The sequence below is a fragment of the Sinocyclocheilus grahami genome, unplaced genomic scaffold (genome assembly GCF_001515645.1).
Source record: "Sinocyclocheilus grahami isolate Dianchi unplaced genomic scaffold, SAMN03320097.WGS_v1.1 scaffold584.1, whole genome shotgun sequence".
In the NCBI taxonomy this organism is placed as follows: Eukaryota; Metazoa; Chordata; class Actinopteri; order Cypriniformes; family Cyprinidae; genus Sinocyclocheilus; species Sinocyclocheilus grahami.
Window position 1 is genome coordinate 702,015 of NW_015505763.1, and position 22,617 is coordinate 724,631.

Consider the following 22,617-nt stretch of genomic DNA (forward strand, 5'->3'; position numbering starts at 1 on the left):
TGTTTCTTTGTTTGAATATGGCGCTTATCACATGCTGTGTGGTATCGGCGTTTGGTATCGGGGCATTTTAACGAGTACAAGTACAGAAGACCAGTATCGGGCCCGATACCGATACCAGTATCGGTGCATCGCTATGAATAAGTGTAGGGCTAAATCTGGTAGGCCTACACATTGCTCTTTGTATTGTTGTAAAATACCAAGAGCAAGAGGAGACAAAACTCAATTCGTGTTTAAGGGCTGTAGGGCTCTCTGTTGTTCGTTCAGGCACGGGAGGAAGCGAAGAAGAGCTCGGTTTGGTGTTTGCGCGGCTCTCCATGTGTGCACCGAACTCAGTGTGCGAACACTCGGTTGAGTTTTTCCGCATCTTGTGTTTGAATGCTTTAAACTGTTTTGAATGTTTAAATTGGCAAGGCTTAAAACACGTGCAATTCAGGGTGCGAACTACGGGGGAGCTAGGGGGAGCTCGGCTCCCCTTAATAAGACATGGGCTCCCCTGAAAATGTGATTTGTGAAATTTTGGGGGGTCTCAAAATATTGACTCTGTTATTTTAATGTGCAATTTCAGTTTTGTGTAATGTGATCATCGTGGATTATTATGTGTAAAATTGCAAAAATATCATTAATTCATGCATGACGGTGATTTTTAAACCTAATTCGCTTCAATAAAGATAACTATACATGCTATTGTTGTCATGAGCATCAAGGTGTGGGGACGCTGCGGTGCAAATTCCACTCATGTTTAGTACATGTTAACTCAAAGATTCGTAGAAAAAATATAAACTCTGTGGTCGATTCTGTGTTAAGGTAAGGCATGTTATTCGCAATTATGTGTTGGGGCTGGGTTGTTAGGTCTGCGTGACTCTCGATGTCTTAGGCCTAATTAAACGGAGGAATTATGGTATTCTTCTGTAGCCTGACGATGAGTAACTTTAACCGTTGTTCATGTGAATTCAAAGACAGCCTGATGCTTTGTTTAGACTATTTGTGGGTGGCTGTTTGTTGTTTCACCTATCAATTCGTGTCGATAAAGTATAATAGGGTAAATCCTGTATAGTGATTTATCCTATATAGTACTTGCATAAAGCATGTAGTGCATACACTTGTAGCTGTTATGCATCTTTGTAAGTCATTGTAAACCCTCTTTTGAGGCACGTGCACGAACCCACCCCCCACCTCCCGTTATAAAAAAAAAAAACAAGTGGGCTCCCCCAAAGTCCACGGTATAGTTCGAACACTGGTGTAATTGATAAGCTTTCGTGACGACACGCAGGCCATCTTTTTATGCTGGCCTTGGGCAGTCGGTTGAAATAGCCAGGGCCCCTCCTCTCTCCGCTTCGCTAAAGATATGAGCCTCGCCTATTTTTGAAGGTAAGAGTGTGCGCTCAAATATGCTCTAGAGCCGCTCTTGCAATACTTTGATGTCATACACCGATCAGTCTGCGTAGCGCTGCTTCAAGTTGAACACACCTATTGGGTTTGTGGTGGTGGTGTTGTTGTGCGTGCTAGGGAACGTATATACGTCATTGCGTCGATATGACATTTTTTGGTTTTTTTATCATGTAAAAATTTCTACCGGTATTATCGTGGACGGTATGATATGGCACCTAGATACCGCCCTCCCCTGTAGTCATTCTAATAGCTGATGTCATTCTGCTTCTTGGCGAGAAACAAGTTAAAAGATACTGGAACAAGTAAAACACTGCAGTTCAAAGTTTAGAATGCTTATAAAGACAGCCTGATTGTGGAAATAGCAGCCTGGTGAGTCACGCTCATGGATATTGGTCTCTTTGGCTGAATCTTCCAGACACCTGCTTGTTAGGTAACATTACTATACTGTACTTTTAGTTAGTAGAAAGAGTTCCTATTTCTGCAGGACACAACCGTAAGAATTGCTCACTAGCCTGGAGCCAGTGAAAGTTTCAGGCTAGTTGAAAAAACTGTCGCTGTTATTGCTACTGAAAGTTGTGTTAATTGATCATGTACATTTTTATGCCTTCAAATATTTGGTTTTCTGAGATGTAATTTACATTGTTGAAAATTCTGCTGAATATCTGTCCTCCATGTTATCGGTTACTAGCTGGCTAACATAGATGAGGTTTTGCTAGAATTGTAAAAATGACTTGTTTTGAAAGCATCAATATAAATGTGCTTAACTACGAACCAATCACCAATGGTTTGTATCACATGTTTCCCAGCAAAAATTTGTTTATGAATTTGTCAAACTGCATGGGGTTGGTACGGTTTTCTGTTTTTGAAAGAAATTAACTTTTATTCAGCATTAAGGACACATTAAATTGATCAAAAGTGACAGTGGAGACATTTATAAAACTACAAAAAAATAAAATTCAAAAAGTGTTCTTTTGAACTGTCTAGTCATTAAGAAAATCCTAAAAAATATACATCAGTTTTCCAAAAATTAAGCAGCACAACTGTTTTCAGATTTGACAAAAAAAAAAGTTTCTTGAGCACCAAATCAGCATATAAGAATGATTTCTGAAAGATCATGTGACACTTAAAACTGGGGTAATGGCTGCTGAAAATTCAGGTTTGCCATCACAGAAATACAGAAGTTATTTTAAATTAATAATATTTCACAATATTGTTTACTACTATATTTTTTTTGTTATCAAATAAACACAGACTTGGTGAGCCTAAAAGACCATTAAGGATTTTTTTTTTTTCAGCTGACCCAATTGGTCCAGTAGTTCATATTTTACTTGCCCTCTCAACATTTGCACTGGTCCCTCCAAAAAATAAGGGATCCGATTTGCTGCTAAAAATAACTGTGCAGGGAAAGCATTTGTATGTAAACTGCAGAAGTGCACAACACACAAGATTATGTACACAGATTTTATCACACAAACAGAACAGCAACAACAAGGGTTACAAGGTTTTTTTTTTTAAATGTATCACTGTATGTGGACATCATTTAGAAATCTCACTCCGCTACAGCATTTCACAAGAGATGGATCACATGAGCTCCACTGACTTCACTCCATTGAAGCAATCACAGAAACTGAATGATTTTTTCCTTACAAACTTCAAAGTCTATTAATCACTGTATTAACATACAGTACCATAAAAGGGAATGAAAATATTAAATTTACATATGACAATTTTCACTCATCAACTGGGTGTTTTGTCCTGCTTGGGAGATTCCTACAGTAGCATGTGACATGAGTGAAAGCTCCTCAGCTTCTCTCCTGCATAAAGAAACAAACTCTGACATGCACATCTTGACCTTATGATCATAAATTAGCTTGTCCAGTTAATTACTCTTTATATATGAGTCTCATCAGACCGGACTAACCAACTGCAGCAAGCAGTCGCCACGGTGTCTGACCGATACAGAGAGAGCGTGAAACAAAAGTGGACAATAGCTTTGGACGGGAAGCACAGAATCTGACAGAGGACGGATTTAACGGAAGAACAACCAAATATAAAAGGAGATAAAACCGAAAAATTGACTGATCAAGCATGCAGAGTAGAAGAAAAACATAAAATGCCCACTCATTTTCACTGTAAGAATATGTCTGGCCAAAAGTTTTGATTTGCAATTATTCAGCCACGCTACACATTGCTACCCAGTGTCAGCTTGACAATGATGTCATGTCCCATTTACAGTAGCGACCAATTTTGCTTACCTACGACCTTTCATTTTTCTGCTACATTTGATATTTTTTAGGAACCGCTTCACCTGTCATATGCAAAACAGAACAACAACATGTAGAAGTCATAATCATGCCTTACCTAGATCTCCATGGTAACTGTTGTCATGGGAAGCCCGACTGGAGGCAATAGAGTCTCCATCATGGGGCCAGATTTGTCCTGTTTTCCTTACGCCCACAATGGTGGCCTCAGACACCACGACATGTTGCTGCCTGTGTCGTTTCTGTGTCTGCGGTGTAGGGGGGCTGCTGCTGTCAAACGAATGCTGAGAATTCTGGGAGTTCTGAGAAGGTGAGCGACTCTTCTCTCGGAGTGGGCGGCGGTAGGCTGTCGTAGGGCTGGGCGACACGTGACTGGACTGTCCCGAGGAGAAGTCTTCCTCACTGGATGTCAGGTTCTCATTGGAGCTGCAGTCTGGCGTGTATCCGCCTCCTCCACCTCCCACATCCTCGAAACTTCCAGGCGAGTATGACCTCCTGGGCCAGGTGAGAAGATGGTCGTCGCTTCCTCCATGGTCTCTCATAGTGACCCTACCGTCACCACTTTCTCCTGACATCATCCCTCCGACGTAAACACTAGTGTATGGCTGGAAATCTGATGGCTGCCAAGGTGGAGGTGGTGGTTTGGCACCGTTCGGTCTCGCAGTGCTGTAGCGAGGACTGGGTTCGCCATCTTCATACTCTGCATCATATCCGCAGGTGCTTTCGGTAGAGCGCCCCCTATAGACAGGCCTGGGGCGTAGATCGCCTGCGACCGTAGCAAGGTTGCCTGGAAGTGAATGAAGTGACCTTTTGCGCTCCATCTGCATGGCTTGGTTCCCAAGAGAGCTAATTTTGTCAGAGACCTCACGGTCGTTGACTTTTACCAGGCCCCTGTCATGATGGAACTCAACGTTGGTGTAAAATGGTTTCTCTTGGCCTGATTTTCCATCACTGGCTGAGTGTGAGTTGGCCCGTTTGATTCTCTCAAAGTTCGAACGTAAGGCAGCCACCCCGAGCCCCATGCCCGGCTTGTCTTTGGGTGACGGATCCAAGGGCAACTCCTTGTCAAGGGGTGGATGGGGCCTGCAAGGAGAAACTCCACCCCTCTGTGTTGATGGCGAGAGCCCGTCGGTCTCACTGACCGGCCCTGCCTGGTGCGCCTCGAATGACGACTGTAGCTCCAATCCATCACCGTGGGAGGCCGACTTCCTGGCAGGGGGTGGTCGTGGTTTCACTCTGGTCTCCCCCACAGGCTGAAACCTGCTGCGCTCTGGCTGTCCCTGCTCCTGTGCATGGAGATGCTGAGAATCGGCCCCAACAGCTTGCGGGTCCCCTTCGATCATGTGAGGTGGCTTCCTGAAACCCCATCTCTGCCGGTCGTAGCTCTTTCGCTCCTTGGCCAGCAGCGTCTGAAGGTAGATCATCCGAAAGCGCTCTTTGTTCACCTCCATTTCCAAGCGTCTTATGGACGCTTTGCACTTCTCCAATTCTTGTTCGATTCCCCCAACAGACCTCAGCTCCATCTTCGGAGGCTCAGACTCTGGAAACTGTGCTTTCCAGGCTTCGATGAAACCCACAGGCTCCACCATTGTGTTTGCTCAGGCTGAAAATATCAAATTGGTCAGAAACACACGGTCAAGTATCTCCAACCAATTGAAATTTAGCTGAAGGAAAAGAAAATTGATTAAAGTATGAAAAGTCGGCAGTGCCCGTTCATAATAAAGGATATTTCTTCAATAACACTTAATACAAACGTTTACAAAACACTTAGTTCATGATTTCCCTGGAATTGTCACTAGAAGTCTCAGTCTTTCTGTGCCAGAATTGTCGTCGTTGGGCTCGAGTTGTACAACGACTGAACGACCGTTATTGAGCATGTCGCGCGGAAACAATAAAGGCACGCGCAGTCTCATCTCGCGCACCATTCCGACGAGACCACTTGCAGAATATCACGCGCACAAATCTCGGTCCTCAGCACAATGACAGCATCTGTTCTCCAGAGCGCACGGGATGAACGAAGTACTCCTTAGAATGCTTTCCGAATTAAACTAGTCGCCATAAACAAATCATACGGTCCGGCCGTGACTGTGGCGAGGTATTCCAGTTGTCCTGCGTTCATAATGTGATGTCTTTTTTATCATTTTTATCACCAAAGCCCTTTGTGCTTACGTCTGTGTCTGGAAGAAGAAAAAAAAACACTCTCCTCGACTGCTCGTTTAGTTCCCGTGGACGAAATTGTCTAAAGACGCTCACGATTATCCCATTTTGTCGCTGATTATTAGACTGTGCAGATTTGCCGCGTCTGCTGTACGTAATGCCTCTGTATGAAAAGCACTTAACGCTGCTGCTGCAGGAAGGGGCGGGATTACGAGACATGATTGACAGCTCTCCCAGCATGGGTTCGATTTAAAGCGACAGGCTGCTTCACCGCATAGGTCAGGGAGCTTGTAGTGAGCGTGGCGTGGTTTAAATATCAAACTTTTCGACATGTGTTAGGGGAAATGCAGCCTGTTTTTGTTGAAACATAATGTGGCGTTTAAGGAACACACACAATATTGTGGAACAAATAATTCACAAAATAGGTGTAATGTTTTTTTTTTGTGTTATTTTTAGATAAATAACATAATCTAACAATATGTGTAATAACATAATTTGCAGAAATATAACCTTTTGTATGTAGCTAATTAAAGGCACTGAACTGAAATGTACATTAATTTATGCTATTGTAAACACACTGGTTTTTACATGTGAAATAAGATGATGTCATTGTAATTGGACCGTGTTTTAGCGCCAAAATTCGTCTCTGTCGCCTTCAAGTGTTCAGTATTAGACATTACAGCCGTAAGGACCGCTCAGGACATCTCTCTGCGTAAATACCTTCAACAAACATGTACTTTTTGTTTAAATGGTACTTTAATTAATGAACTCATGGCTTCATTGTTGATTTTAGAGCCAAGAACAAGAAGCACATTCTGGCCGCATTTGAGTCTGTTTTTTCTGCTGACCAATGACACTGATTCAGGTAAGTTAACAGACTGAATAGTAAGAAAATCCTACTCCTTCATTTTAGGAATATTTAAATTTATTAAATGGCTTTTCCTAACAGATACACATAGAGAGGCACGTCCCCATTAGTAAATTAACTAAAGAGTTTATTTGTAAAATGATGTTGAATCATATACCATTCAGCAGCAATGTACACAGCAAGTTGCTATATAAATATAGATCAAATTATTTGGCTAATTACAACTGAAGTCATGCATTATACTATATAATACATGTATATAAAACTATGACAACTGACACAGGAAAAAAATGCAGCAAACTCTCCTTGCATCAGCATTAGGCAATGTAGACATTGTCATGCAAGGTAGAAGATGATGCTGATGCTTGCTTCCTTATACACTTATTACTCTTATTTCTCTGTCATTTATTCATTACTGAGTTTTTATTATTGAGTCCATTCTTACACGTGATCTGGCAGTGCACTGGTGGCTATTTTCTGAACTGCACATTCAACATGCAAGTTCTGATATTCAGCTAAATGAAGCCACTCAAAACAGACATGCACAACACAGAAGCCTGAGGTTTCCCAACAAGAGCAGAGGCAGAAGCAATAAATGCCAATAAAAACAAATGAGAAAAAAAGAGGAATTTTTGAATTTTGGTTTTAGAACGAAACGCAAACGCTAAAGTGCACTATTAAATAAATAGTTTGCATATAAGCAAGTATGACAATGGGGGAAATAAATGTATGATTAATTGTTCATACAAAAGGCAACATTTACTAAAAAAGAAAAGAATGCAACATATTTCTAATGGCAATAGTGTTTTCATTCGAGTCATTTATGCCATCATCCAAGTTTAGTTCCTGAGCAAGTCAGAACAGTGTACGGACCATTCTAATAAAAACTAATGGTGCATTCATTTCATTCAGAGGCAATATTGAAATTATATGGGGTAAAGAAAACAATCACGCAAGTAATTTGACCAAGTCTTTACAATATATTATTATATGGGGTAAAGAAAACAACCACGCAAGTAATTTGACCAAGTCTTTACAATATATTATATATTTCTTAAAAACAGCATATATTGCAGTGGAATATAACAGTGTAATGTATTCAAGCTGATATGGGCATGTGTTAATGTAGCTATAAACGGCCACAGTAGTCGTAGTGAGAATTTAGCAGATTTACAGGCAAGCAGTGTTGGTCCATTGTCAGAAAAACTTGAGGCTTTGGGACATTGTTGTAACACAGTGAAAAGGAGTGGAGAAATGTGTAGCGGCAATGTCAGCGACACCTACTTAAAGGGAATGTTTATGATTGTTAGAAAAAAAATACTGACAGTTCCACACCAAGAGCATAGTCAGGGACATGCATCCATTTTAGCAAGCAAAAATTAGTGTGATGCAATGGACAACTAAATGCCAGAAAGCTCTATTAAAAAAAAAAAATTTACTTTGTACCGTTTCTGTATATGTGCTGCATGTGTACAAATATACAGGCCACTACCAGACTGGCTGGTGAGGGCCAAACAGGAAGCCCCTCCCAGCTGTCAATCTTGTGCTCAGCTATGTAACTAAATCTCTGTACATTAATTTCATTTATTCAAGTATATTTGCTCCTAAAACTTGCCGTGCTGCATTACAGGAACAGACCAGCTTGTAAAATGAAGACACGCATTTTAATTCAAATGGTTCATGAGTGTATTAAGTAGAAAAAAAATTATAGCATGAAACATTTTGGTTTTGCATTGTAAAATTTGTTTTGAATGCAACACCTAAACCTTAGCTGGTCAAATTTTCTACTCCTTTGTCTCTGACCGTAACCCACTAAACGGTAACAGCTACAGCTTTTATCCAACCCACCCCACCCCAAAAACAAAAACCCCTAAATTAAGTTAATGCAACTTCATTAAATTTAAAAAAAAAAAGAGTGAAACAAAAAAAAAAGAACTTAAAACAGATGTTAGGGCCAAAGGAATCTGGGTTCTGTTTATCATCAAATAGAGGAACCCCTCATGCATTAATGTGTACAAGCGGTGTAAAGCTAAGTGGTGGGAAGCAACCAGAGAGAGTCTAATCTGACAGTCCTGAGGTAGCTGTACTCTGCCTAGTGCAGAAAAACTGGCTTTACTAATCAAAAGTGTTAGGTAATAATGGAAACAATGTATACCCATACAAATGGAAGTTATTACACAGGGAAAGACATACAGGTACAAATCATAAGTGAAAAACCACACAAAATGCATGCAAAATACAGAACATGCAGCTTTCATCTGAGGATTTGACCGTGAAGCATTCAAACATTCAGTCCCGCACTCTCTTTCTCATGCTGCTTTGAAACACCATGCTTGTCTATTGGCTCCTTAGCGATGTTCACACCGAAGACACAAAGGTAGACATTAGTAAACAGTTCTGTCTTGTTCTCTCTCTTTTTTCTACCCTACCCACTCTGCTCTCTGTTAGCAAATTGAACAAATAATAACAAATGAACAATTGCATAAAATAGTGTTAAATGTCGGTACACAAGCACTTTTTCCATTTAGCCATTCGAACATGATTTGGGGCCAAAACAAATGGGATATTATCATAATTGATACTAGTTTGAAATGAGACATGACACATGATTAATTAAAAATGCAATAACAAAAAGAAACCAACAAGAAGTCCAAAGAGATTATTAATGGTCACTAATACTTGAAGACTTCAGGTCTGTATGGTCTCCTCAAACCCCAACAGACAGCTAAAAAAAAAGGTTATATTTCTATATCACGGTTATTTTCGTGTTAATCCTGTACTTCTCGTACACATTCTCTGTAGCGGAGGCACACTTTAAACGCACAACCATACATACAGACACACGTGCACACTAGCTACACACATCAGTGCTCATTTCAGTCAAGACCAGAACATTTCGGCCAAGTTAGTGTCAGTGCTGTAGATCCACAGCACCAGGGGGAGTGAGAGAGCCACGAAGGGCCAGGAAATGCCCTCCATGCAGGTGCTGAGAGAGCAGGCCATGCTCTTGGGACCGTCCAGGTCTTTGGGCTTGTCCAGGTAGTTTCTGGCCACAAACTTGAGCACTTCATCCAGCAAGATGACTGGCAGGGAAATCTTCAACACCATAAGCCACTGGGTCACATTCAGTGGGGTGATCTGGAAGATCATCTGTAGAGAAAATGCAGTGTAACTTAACTACTATACAGAGTAAATAATAAATGGACAATTGACTAAACTAAGAACAGTTTCATTGCAAAACAATATGAAGACATACATTTACTAACTGTTAAAAAGATAAAAAATTGGAATTAAAAACTCAATTCTACAAAGACCGCAAAAAAATATAAAAGGAACAAATACACTGAAACTGATCATCTTATTGATTCAAATTGATCTTACCGGCAGGGGTTCCACATAAAGGATAAGGAAGTGGAGGGACATGGAGAGGCAGATGGCTCCTAGCAGCCACACGTTCTCCCAGGGGGGCATGCGAAGCAGAGACTGGTTCTCGGAAACACTACAACAAGATACCATTGTGAAATTAAGAGACTGTTTGCATATTTATATTATCCACCACTTATGCCATTAACATCTGGTATTAAAATCCATTTCAGCTGATATACAAGACCACGAGAACCAATCTGACTTGCATTGCAGCCTGGAATTAAACCATACCATGCTGGTTTCGTCTGGCCAGAGGAGAACTGGCCACCCGACTGAGCCTATTTCTCCCAAGGCTTTTTTTCTCCATTTCTGTCACCGATGGAGTTGTGGTTCCTTGCCACTGTCGCCTTTGGCTTGCTTAGTTGGGGACACAATTTTTGGCAATATTGCCAACTTGATTGCACAGACACTACTTGAAGAGAACTGAACTGAGCTGGATGATAACATCACTGAATCAACGATGAACCGACTTTAACTGAAAAACTGACGGTTTTCTATTGTCCTTTTGCGTTATCAGCACACGTTTTTTCTGTTTATGACACTGCTCTGTGGAATACTTGATTCTGATTGGTCAGTCGCGACATTCCGAGGGTATGTTATCCCTCGATAACAACCGGTAAAAGCTGATAACACAGGCTCATCCGGGTAACTGAAGTCAACAGTTTTTTCTTGGTGGAACCTTCGCGTTTGTTTAGCTAATAAAATATTAAAACTCTATTCAAAATTGTGTACAATTATTGAATTATGTCATCCTGGTATGGCGGACTCGCGCTCTCGTTTCATACAAACGCAGCTGCTGCCATTTTGCTACGATTGTTTTGTACGCTGTAATGGATTAGAAGATAACTAACAAACTGGTAAGATTTTAAAACATTTTCATCTTAAATCTTTTATCTCCATAATTATGTATGTGGTGAATAAGTGGTGTGACTGCACCGTATCCCTTAAATGTCCGTCTAGTTTGAACTTACTCGCAACTGCTGTGTTCACGGAAGCTGTGTTCACGGAAGCTTTGCGTTCAAATATTTCAACTCAAATCAATATTTCGTGTCTAATTATTTACTTATGTGGCAAGTAGCCGTAATAAGCGGGATAATGTATATCCAGCCGGTTGTTATCACAGAATAACCCCCTTCAGAGTGATACAAGACTGATTCACACTGTCGGGGTTATTCAGCATTATCCCTTACTTAACACTGTAAAGTTGCTTTGACACAATCGGTATTGTATAAAGCTCTGAAAAAAAAAAGTGGATGTGGCTGAATACAAGTGTAAATTGGGTTTAAAAGTAATGTCTGTCCTCTAAAAAAATCTATTTATTTGAATCTTTTGTAACAAATGTTTGTCATTTTTATTTTACAAAACTGTCAAATATTATCCTTAATTAAATTATTTGATACACTCATGTATCTGATAACAGATTACTTACTAATTATAACATTGAAAAAAGCATTTTCTGTAAAGCTGCTTTAAGACAATGTATTGTGAAAAGCGCTATACAAATAAACAAACTGATTGAAAGTGTTTTATCAACATTGTTAATGGAAAAAAGATGCAAGTAATTTATGCAGTCACAAAATGAAAAAAAAATTCTGACCACATTGTTACAAAAGTTACTTCCAGGTGTATACAGCATTGTCTCACTGTTTGTGATCGGATAGATCTTAATAGCAGATGTAAATGGGGCCTTAATTGGGGCTGAAAATGCCCCAATTTAGTTCCTATATTGCAGCGCACTTCTGATACTGACCTGTTGAGGGCATTGCACATCTCAATGGTGACTAGTACAGACAGTGCCATGGTCATGGGATAGGGAGACTCAAACACTTCACACTTCAGGCCCTCAAACTCAGGGTTGTCTGGTGCACACTGAAGGAAGTGACTCTGTGGGGAGAAAAAAAAAGAAGTAATTTTTAGAAGCGAATGCAAACATTAGAATTCATTTGTTTAAGAAAGACTGTTAAAAATCTAAGGGGAGTTTCTAACCAGATGATAGATGGTGATTCTGGGTCCGTCTTCAGCAGCAATGAACCACCATGCAGCAGCTCCTACAGTACCAGCACCCACATAACCTATAGGGTGACATGGAGAACAATGTGTTAATTCTCACTTTCTTTACCTACAAAAAAATTAATTAAGTAAAACATTTTTTAAAAAGGTAAAAACTAAAGTAAAAATGTAAATTTAAAAAATGAAAACAAAACAAAAAAAATTAAAAATTAACAAATAAAGGTGGTGCACTCACAGCCAATGGCCAGGTATCTGAAGAAGAGCCATCCAGAGATGAGGGGTTCTCTGGCATTGCGAGGGGATTTGCTCATGATGTCCAGGTCGGGTGGGTTGAACCCCAGCGCGGTCGCAGGCAGACCGTCGGTCACCAGATTCACCCACAGAAGCTGAACTGGAATCAGAGCCTCGGGGAAGCCCAGAGCTGCCGTCAAGAAAATACTGCCAGAGAGAACACATATTGTGAGTTATGCGATTAGATGATAACTGGAAGAATGTCAAAAAGACATTGGCAGCAATCTTGAGTTTGCTCAAGGCATAAATTTCACTGGTGTTGTCATTTATATAGTATCACTTTTAGGATGGAGACTAAATTGAGCCATTCTGGTGCATAGGATGAATCATAAACCTTGATTAAACAATTTAACAAAGAATATAATCTAACAAACATTTTATATAATAACCACTCTGGTATGTAACAACCAAGGTCTTCTCATTGAAAACCCTGTTTAACAAAAAAAACACTACCATTCAAAGGTTTAGGTTTACTTTTTTTTTTTTTTTTTTAAAGAAATTAATTTTATTCAGCAAGGGCACATTAAATTGATCAAAAGTGACAGTAAATACATTTATAATGTAAAAAAAAATTAAAAATCATATTCAAATATTTTGTCTATTAAAAATAGTTATTTAGCACCAAATCTGCATATTATAATGATTTCTGACTGGAGTAATGGCTGCTGAAAATTCACATACATTTTACGTACATTTAAAAATATATTAATATAGAAACAGTCATTAAATATTGTAATATTTCACAACATTACAGTTTGTACTGTATTTTAAATAAAATAAATATAGCCTTGGGGTGCATAAAACTCCTTTCAAAAACATTCATCTTACCTCATGATTTTTAACAATATTGTAAATATATCAGATTACATCTACAAGAAAAATTAATGTTTATCTGCTTACCCCCAGGGCATCCAAGATGTAGGTGACTTTGTTTCTTCAGTAGAACACAAACGAAGAGACTCAAACCGTTGCAGTCTGTCAGTCATATAATGGAAGTGAATGAAATCATGGCTTTGAGTCAAAAAACATACATAAACAAACCCAAATTAAACCCTGCGGCTCGTGACGATACATTGATGTGTAAAGACACAAAACGATCGGTCTGTGCAAGAAACTCAACAGTATTTATATCGTTTTTTTAACCTCTGATTCACCGCAATGTCCGAATGTTCAATCTCTCAAATGGACCATAGACACTCCTAATTGAGATTGTAGATAGAATGTCAATGGTTCATTTAAGAGATAGGTGGCAGTAATGCACTTATAAGTCTGTGATCCGCTTTAAAGCAAGACGACGCGTCACGCACTGGCTGAAGACGCAAAGGTGCTCAGGACAGTTCAGACATTGAATCAGAGGTAAAAAATTATATAAAATACAGTTCAGTTTCTTGCACAGACCGATCGTTTCGTGTCTTTACACATCAATGTATCGTCACGAGCCGCAGGGTTTAATTTGATTATGCTGGTGTATGTTTTTTTGACTCTCAAAGCCGTGATTCCCATTCACTTCCATTATATGACTGACAGACTGCAACGGTTTGAGTTAAAAATCTTCGTTTGTGTTCTACTGAAGAAACAGTCACCTACATCTTGGATGCCCTGGGGGTAAGCAGATAAACATCAAATTTTCATTTTTGGGTGAACTATCCCTTTAAGATCCTTACCAGACCACCTCGCCGACATTTGAGGAAATGAGGTAGCGGATGAATTGTTTCATGTTGTTGTAAATGGCTCGACCCTCTTCCACAGCGGCCACAATGGTGGCAAAGTTATCATCAGCAAGGACCATCTCAGAGGCAGTCTTAGCCACGGCTGTGCCTGACCCCATAGCAATGCCAATTTCAGACTTTTTCAGAGCAGGTGCATCATTCACACCATCTCCAGTCTGCGGGAATGAACACAGAGTGACAGGTCAGTTGAGAGAGAATGATTCGAACAACAAAATCTAGAATAAATCCTTCCATCTTTATAGTCATTTAATATAGAATGATATTTTTATATAAATATACACTACCGTTGAAAAGTTTGGAGTCTTTTTTTATTTTTTTAATTATTATATTATTATTTTTATAGCAATGACACATTAAATTGATCAAGTCACAGTAAAGACATTTATAATGTTAAATTATAAATTAATGTTAAAAATATTAATTTTTATTATTTCAAATAAATATCCTTTTGAACTTTCTATTTATTAAAGAAGTCTGAAAAAAATATGACTGTTAGGAGCACAACTGTTTTCAACATTGATAAGAATGTTTCTTGGGCACCAAAGCAACATTAGAATGATTTCTGAAGGATCATCTGACACTGAAGACTGGAGTAATGGCTGCTGAAAATTCAGCTTTGCATCACAGTAATAAATTACATTTTAAAATACATTAAAATAGAAAATTAATCAACTAAATGCTTTGGAGAACATAAAACATCTTACCAAACCCAAACTTTTGAAAGGAAGTACATATAAAATCATTCAAGGAGTACATTTTATGATTTCACTGGATTCTAGTTTACCATGGCAGTGATCTCATCGTAGGACTGCAGGTACTCCACAATCTTGGATTTGTGAGATGGCTCGACACGGGCAAAGCAACGGGCAGTAAGTACTGCCTCGCGCTGGGTGGCAGCAGACAGATCGTCAAACTCTCGACCAGTGTAGGCCATACTGGACACATCGTCATCCTCTCCAAAGATTCCAATTCGCCTGCAGATGGCGACGGCCGTACCCTTGTTGTCGCCGGTGATCATGATGACTCGGATGCCTGCTTGACGACAAAGTTTGATGGAAGCTGCCACCTCAGTTCTGGGTGGATCCAGCATGCCCACACATCCCACGAAGGTCAGGTCCGTCTAAAGGAAAAACAGCAATGAATAAATAAATATTTTGAATTAATTACTTATAAATAAGCCTTGCTATAGCAGAAATGCCCTACTCACCTCATACTCAATAAATCTGCTTGAGTCCTCCAGTGCCATACTCTCTTTACTCAATGGGTTGTCACGGGTGGCCAGAGCCAGACAGCGCAGTGTGTCACGTCCTGTGCCGTACTCACGGATCACAGACGTGATCTTCTCTTTCATGGCTGCTGTCAGTGAAACCTTATTCCCACCTACACGAATGTGCGTGCATCTGTCAATCACTCCCTCTGGAGCACCCTGCACCCAGAAATAATGAGTTTAAGGAAGCTGCAGGCACTTTGTTGTACCACATCACATTTCAAACATAAAGCAGTACGGTGTGGAACAGATAAATGAAACAGTGGAGTGCTAAAGTTTTCCTGAAAAGTGTGATGCTACCTTAACAAACATCTTGCCAATGGAGGAGCGAGCTTTGTTGGGAGTGCAATAGACCGACATGGACTTCCTGTCTCGGGAGAACTCCAGAGTGAATTCCTTCTTCATCAGTTGCTTGATGACCTGAGACCCAACAAATTAATCGGATATGAGAGCTGCCATTACATTAAACACCAGAAACCATTTTGGAAATAAATGTGGGCTTCCACAACCGCATAGCCCACTAGGGTTGCAACCAACTCAAAATCTGCGGTTGGAAATGTCTGACTTACCGAGTTGCAAGCGTTCGCCCTCTCAACTTTGGAAAGGCCCTTCAGTTGTGTGTCAAACACGTTCATTTTCTCCACCAGGCATGTGAGGGCAGTCTCTGTGGCTTCACCCACCTTCTCGTGCACACCTTTGGCCTGACATAGAAAGAAACTCTTTAGAAACATTTCAAAACATGCAAGCACTATATACGGCTATTAATATTATTAATTCCATTAAAACCATACATTTAATTATATTATTAATTCAAATTCTATACAAATATTTTTAAAATGTATATGAACAATACAATTCTAAAAACTAAATCAATCAAGTGATCACAAGATTACAATGTACTGCATGAAAACAGACCTTTTGAGATTTGCTAAATATTACTTTTAACAGCATTAATAAAAACAATAGTGACCACTGGTTGACAGAAAATGTAATTTACAATATTGGCCAATACAGATTTTATATCTAATTAATTAATTAAAGGGGTGGTTCATTGGCTTTTTTCCAGGCTTGACTGTTTATGGGGTGCAGTCTAACATGTGTTAATGCTTCCTTTTTTTTAAAAACGTATTATTTTTCACATAATTTACCTTTATTCCACACCACTCTGTCCCTTCTCTGAGAAACGGGCTGATCTTAAATAGTGACCACTGGTTGACAGAAAATGTAATTTACAATATTGGCCAATACAGATTTTATATCTAATTAATTAATTAATTAAAGGGGTGGTTCATTGGCTTTTTTCCAGGCTTGACTGTTTATGGGGTGCAGTCTAACATGTGTTAATGCTTCCTTTTTTTTAAAAACGTATTATTTTTCACATAATTTACCTTTATTCCACACCACTCTGTCCCTTCTCTGAGAAACGGGCTGATCTTTTCCTGTTTTTATGAAGCCCCGCCCTCAGAAATAGGCGATGGGCTCTGATTGGTTAGCTAGCCCAGTGTGTTGTGATTGGCTAAACCGCCTCTAGTGCGCATCTAAACGTCCTGCCCCTCACCTCAGCGGCATGTGCTCTGGTTGTATTGTAAACAACGGCGTCGTTAATATCGCTTATCAGTTTGAGCCCGATTGAGAATCAGAGGATATTATTGAAGAGGATCAGTGCAGAACCTGTGCAAGCACAGCTTTTAATGGTAGGCCTATGTTTTTTGTTATCTCATACTTTTAGATATGCTGTTATTTGTAAATTCTACTGCTTATGTTAGCTTTTAATATATGGTTTTGTCCTGATTAAAGCTTCAATACAATACGGCAACTGCACGCGCGTCCATGTATAACGCTTCTCATAGCTATGTGAAAATAAATGTATAAATGGAACAGAACTGATGATCTGAATGCGAGACAGAGAGGCCGAGCAGGCGACGCGAGGAACAGTATTAAGAACAGCTGCTTTAGAACATTGATTTTGAAACTTGTGAATCCATTAGAATCGTTAGAAGACAAAATCGCGATTCATATATTTTTACATGCACCTCTAGTTTTCTCTTCCTCTTCTCTAAAGCAGCGCAGCATGGCCTCGCCCCCTTTGCTGCCTTTTCCTGAGGGCGGGGTTTATCTGGGTTTGTGATATCACGAACCCGGGAAGTAACTCGTTGTAGTCCCTACCAGCCATTTTTGTAGGCATTAAACCGCTAGAATTTTAAAAGACGATATCTCCGTTTGCATTGAACTTTCAGCTTCGTAACTTTGCAGATATCGTTTATGCTCAAACAGCAACATTACACGCTAACGTTAAAAAAAGTGAAATCGCAATCAACCACCCCTTTAAGTAAATAAATAAATAAATACATATTGTATTTTTTTAAACAAGTGGCTTATAGTGGTTTCTATAAAACTATTAAATACTAGATTCTAAAAACAAATGTATTAATTTTATTTTTAAGCAACTTCATTAAGTCACATCCATCTGCTAGAACATTAGTTCTAGACATTAGATTCTATGCCTTCTAAGTGATAACAGGTATTTTGCATAATAGCCGTTACTATATTGTGTATTTCAGCAAAACTAGGACACTGCATTTACCAGAACATTTTAATTACAAACCTCATTGAAATCCAGAGATGAGTCATTGCACAAAGCACAGATGGTGGCCATTTCAACCAGAGCATCATACTGGGAGCATTGTACTGGTTTATCCTCATGAAACCTGTAGCGAGAAAATAATAAAAAAAAGAGGATCAACAGAGATGTCTCATGCATTGAGATATCAGTGTGCACGTGGGCCAGCAAACTCACACTTGTCCATCAGGGGCGTATGTGGAGCCAGTAATGGTGAACTCTTTGAGAGAGCAGCTGTTTCCATTTGCCTGATCAACAATGAACATCTGCAACATACATTTTTTTAAATCAAACAAAATGTTTAGCAGCAGGTGGCAGAACAATCCGCTACAGAACATGTCTGATGTTTGACAGCATCTCATGAAAACATCCCTACTCCACCTGACCTGGATATGCCAGGATGTAAAACACTTTATGACACTCACTTAACCTGACTTCAAAGGGGCTTTAAAACCCCTCCAAAATTCCTGAAACATAAGCAAATGAGCATTAAGGATATTTTGAGCACAGAAGACAACCAGATCCCCCGGATTTGTCAAGAAAGAGAAGCGAATAAAAGAGATGAGCGCGAGTGGGATGATAAAGTGGAACAGCGTTCCTGCTGTAGTGCTAAAACCCAGTGGACAAGAGTTGGAAAGATGGAGACAGACGCGTGAGTGGGGGAGAGAGAGCGAGACGCTGGGCACTGCGGAGAACAAGGCATGATTAGCAAATTAACTCTAACATGAAACATATCTGATATAAGCTATTGTGAGAAACGGGAAAAAACGTGATAGAAAAAAGAAACCAACTAGTTAACATTTTCTAAAGAAAAATCTAGAGGTGCTTGGGTGGCAAAACATGCTGCTATGATGCTTAAATGTTGTGAGGGATTACCATGGCTTTGCCATGTGGTTTTTAGCATGTTTCCATGCACTTTTCCGAGTCTCTTATGAATCATTCAAACCATTTTGAAACCAGAACAGGTTTTAACGATTCACTGAAAGGAACAGACTCAAAAGAACAGTCCACTAACAAATCAAACATTTCTGTGGCTTTCAACCACATTTTACATTCTACCAAGGCCGATATATCAGCCAATATTTTGCATTAATATTTATTTTTATTATTGGCATTGGCCAAAATCTTTCTGCTTGGCTGAACTAGAACTGTAATTTTGACAGCACTGGGACTTTTATTCATTTATCAATGCATTGTGCATGGTTGTTTACTGTGTTAATGTTTTTTTTAAACAGTTTATTTATTTGTAAAAATATGATTTCTATCTAAAGTAAAAATGTGTTTATTTTACATGGTTAATTTTTCAAATTAATTTTTTTATATCGACTCGTTTTCAATTCTTTTTTTAGTAAAATATGATACATAATAATAATAATAATAATTAAATATGAATTTCATTGCAGCATGTGTTATTAAAATTAAATGTATGATGTACATATCGGCCACCTTGCTCTCAGCATTAACATCAAAAATCCATATCGGTCGACCAGTACATATGATCTCTTAGAAAGGTAATGACACCTCAGTCAGATGCAAGAGTAGAAGTATCATGCGTGTCTGTAGCGGAAATGGTGCAAGACGACTTGCGTGTTTAATACAAGTACAAGTTTAATACTTAGGGTTAGGGTTAATACAATTACATTCCTTCTGTTGAAACGCTGCTAATTTTAGACACCCTTCCCATATAGGCAAACGGGACATTTAGGGGGAAAATTATCTTGGTTTAGCCACCTCCTGAGCATTCACAGAATAAATCAAGCATAATATTATTTGAACTCATCTCTATTAAGAATAAAAACAAGCCTAACATCAACCACTTTACAGGCAGAATACGGATTGAAATCAGCAGCCCCACACATTTGGCTTGCATGAGTGTACAGTACAGCCCACAGCGAAGGTGCTGCTGTGGATCACAGACAGATCTCACACACACACACACACACACACACAAGGTCAGTTATGCAACACTACTGCAAGTAACTGACTACCGCATACTAATCAGCTCTCACAGTAAAGGTGGAAAAGAAGAAAGAGAAGAACAGATGAGGGGGATGACAAAAGTTGAGAGGAGAAAGAGAGAAATAAACCATGTTGTCCTTTGAAATGAATCCTGTCAAACAGTAAACAACATGAAAGGAAATCCAGAGGCAACTTGGGGTGGTCCAACACAAGATCATGAGGAACGCAAAGATAAAACAAAATTAATCATGCCAATATCAAAGCTGCAGTTGAACAGTTTTCCCACGACTTTTGTTTGAAGCCAATGTAAGACATGTACTAGTGCTAAATCAATACCATCATGAATGTTCCTTTTTTTTTTTATTCATGAGTATTTTCAGCCAATTGTCTGCAGTAATATTGCTCTTGGTTCTTGGCTGAATCCCGACCTGCAAATTTCTAAACAATAACAGACTCACTGTTGCCAAGGGTTGAAATTATGGGCTAAACAGAATTTGTAATAGCCAGGGGTTGTAAGTTATTATTTTCTCTTTGATGAGCCCTGAAGCTGCTCATCAAAGTTCACTTCCATTGGCTACAATATTCCCAGCATTCTTACCCTGCAAACGGACATCTGGTTGGTGGTCAGGGTGCCGGTCTTGTCCGAGCAGATGACGGAGGTGCACCCGAGGGTCTCCACTGAGGGCAGAGAGCGTACGATGGCGTTCTTCTTAGCCATGCGACGGGTGCCCAGAGCCAGGCAGGTGGTGATGACGGCGGGCAGGCCTTCGGGGATGGCAGCCACAGCCAATGCGACCGCGATCTTGAAGTAGTACACAGCCCCACGGATCCACGAGCCACCGTGAACGGGATCGTTGAAGTGTCCGATGTTGATGAGCCACACAGCGATACAGATGAGCGAGATGACCTTAGACAGCTGCTGGCCAAACTCATCCAGTTTCTGCTGCAGCGGCGTGCGCTCCTGCTCTGTGGATGCCATCTCATCACGGATTTTGCCGATCTCTGTGTTCACGCCTGTGGCGACCACTACGCCCACTGCTTTGCCTGCTGCAATGTTGGTACCCTGTAAACATGAAGTAAAAGGTGAGTTTTAAGGCTATAAATTATGACCATATTCAATAAGCAATCTGATATCTAAAAGTTTTCTAGAAACAAAACTAGTCCTAAACCATGCAAATAAAGATGCATAATATATTAGTTTTTTAATTGGAAATTTCACAGCTTGTTTCCTTTATATTTACATTTAGATTACCCTTACCGTCATTTATAGTTCATCTTAAAAGCATTCATAATTTCATAACACTTTAAATGTATTTTTTAAATTAGTATTATAATGTTGTGATGCCTGTATCATTAGTTTTTTTATAATTTTTATTTTTATTTTAGACAACACGGTATACATTTTAATATCAGCCGTAACATGAAAATAATTATCGCTTTTCAAATAAATGCTGCTCTTCTGAACTTTCTATTCATCAAAGAATCCTGAAAAAATTTATAATTTTCCACAAAAAAATATTAAGCAGCACATCAGATTTCAACATTAATGACCGTAAGAAATGTTTCTTGAGCAGCAAATCAGAATGATTCATCAGAATCCTTACTATGATTTCTGAAGAATCATGTGACATTGAAGACTAGAGTAATTGCTGCTGAAAAATCAGGTTCTCTCAACAGGAATAAATTACTTTTTAAAATACATTCAAATACAAAACATTTATTTTCAACTGTAATAATATTTCACAATATAACTATTTATAATCAAATAAATACTGCCTTGGTGAGCATTAGAGATTCTTTGAAAAACATAAAAAAAAACAAAAAGGCCAAACTTTTGAACGGGACTGTACTTGAAGTTGAGAAAAAAAAAATCTAACTCTAAATATGAGCACAACTAATAAGGTCTGCATTATCAGGTATGACAAATAATAAACTGACAGCAGTCATCAGAGGTCTGACTTACAGAGAAGAGCATGTTCTTCTTGTCCTGGTTCACAGCTCGAGGGTCAGGGACAGGGTCTGTATGCTTGATTACTGACACAGATTCTCCTGTGATGATACAGATGACAAGTTGGTGAAATCAAAACTCTAGTACTACATGTCTGCCCTCTAAGCTTAGAGTAATACATAAGGATCAGGTTAGTAGTTCATCAGACAGGTGGCCAAATTTAAGTCCTTGATGGGCATTTGCGTAATTGCTTAAACGGTTCAGTACTGGTCAGGATGGCAAAGAATCCCAACAAAAAATAGACACGGATGGAGCAGCTAAAAGATGTGGAGAAGTTGAACAGACCCTTACCAATTAAGGCAGTGAAGCTAGACCTGCCTCCTACAAGAGCACTTCCTTTCGGTCTTTTCCCCTAACTGAATACTGCAGAGACTGAGCACAGCTGATCTCCCTTTAAAATAAGCACTGAATCTTCTCAGAAAAAACAAAAACAAATAGGCTATATTTTTCCACCTCATATCAACTACTGAACTGACTTTATAAGGTGGCGTACTGTGGCAATGTTTCCTGCACCGTTGTTCAACGCAATGCTGAATATTGCAATTTATCGCAATGACAATAGAAATTTGATTTAACCACAGTTTTGTGATTAGGGATATGCCGGTATCAAATTTTCATGTTGCGATTAATT

The 22,617-nt window shown here is 39.3% G+C and overlaps 2 protein-coding genes across 2 annotated transcripts in view; both read right to left on the reverse strand.

Annotated features, from left to right (window-relative positions):
- LOC107556943 (breakpoint cluster region protein-like) overlaps positions 1 to 6,005 on the reverse strand; it is a 102,650-nt gene extending 96,645 nt beyond the window's left edge. The window contains exon 1 of the mRNA XM_016240211.1: positions 3,751 to 6,005. Within this exon, the coding sequence (XP_016095697.1) occupies positions 3,751 to 5,239 (1,489 nt within the window). The 5' untranslated portion in view covers positions 5,240 to 6,005. The remainder of the gene's footprint in view (positions 1 to 3,750) is intronic.
- Positions 6,006 to 8,337: 2,332 nt separating this feature from the next.
- atp2a2b (ATPase sarcoplasmic/endoplasmic reticulum Ca2+ transporting 2b) overlaps positions 8,338 to 22,617 on the reverse strand; it is a 39,988-nt gene continuing 25,708 nt past the window's right edge. The window contains exons 7-20 of the mRNA XM_016240212.1: positions 21,942 to 22,027; positions 20,577 to 21,041; positions 18,197 to 18,285; positions 18,005 to 18,107; positions 15,969 to 16,100; positions 15,700 to 15,819; positions 15,340 to 15,558; positions 14,917 to 15,252; positions 14,067 to 14,287; positions 12,347 to 12,549; positions 12,088 to 12,173; positions 11,852 to 11,985; positions 10,057 to 10,174; positions 8,338 to 9,825 (exon numbers count right to left, since the gene is read on the reverse strand). Of these exons, the coding sequence (XP_016095698.1) occupies positions 9,556 to 9,825; positions 10,057 to 10,174; positions 11,852 to 11,985; positions 12,088 to 12,173; positions 12,347 to 12,549; positions 14,067 to 14,287; positions 14,917 to 15,252; positions 15,340 to 15,558; positions 15,700 to 15,819; positions 15,969 to 16,100; positions 18,005 to 18,107; positions 18,197 to 18,285; positions 20,577 to 21,041; positions 21,942 to 22,027 (2,582 nt within the window). The 3' untranslated portion in view covers positions 8,338 to 9,555. The remainder of the gene's footprint in view (positions 9,826 to 10,056; positions 10,175 to 11,851; positions 11,986 to 12,087; positions 12,174 to 12,346; positions 12,550 to 14,066; positions 14,288 to 14,916; positions 15,253 to 15,339; positions 15,559 to 15,699; positions 15,820 to 15,968; positions 16,101 to 18,004; positions 18,108 to 18,196; positions 18,286 to 20,576; positions 21,042 to 21,941; positions 22,028 to 22,617) is intronic.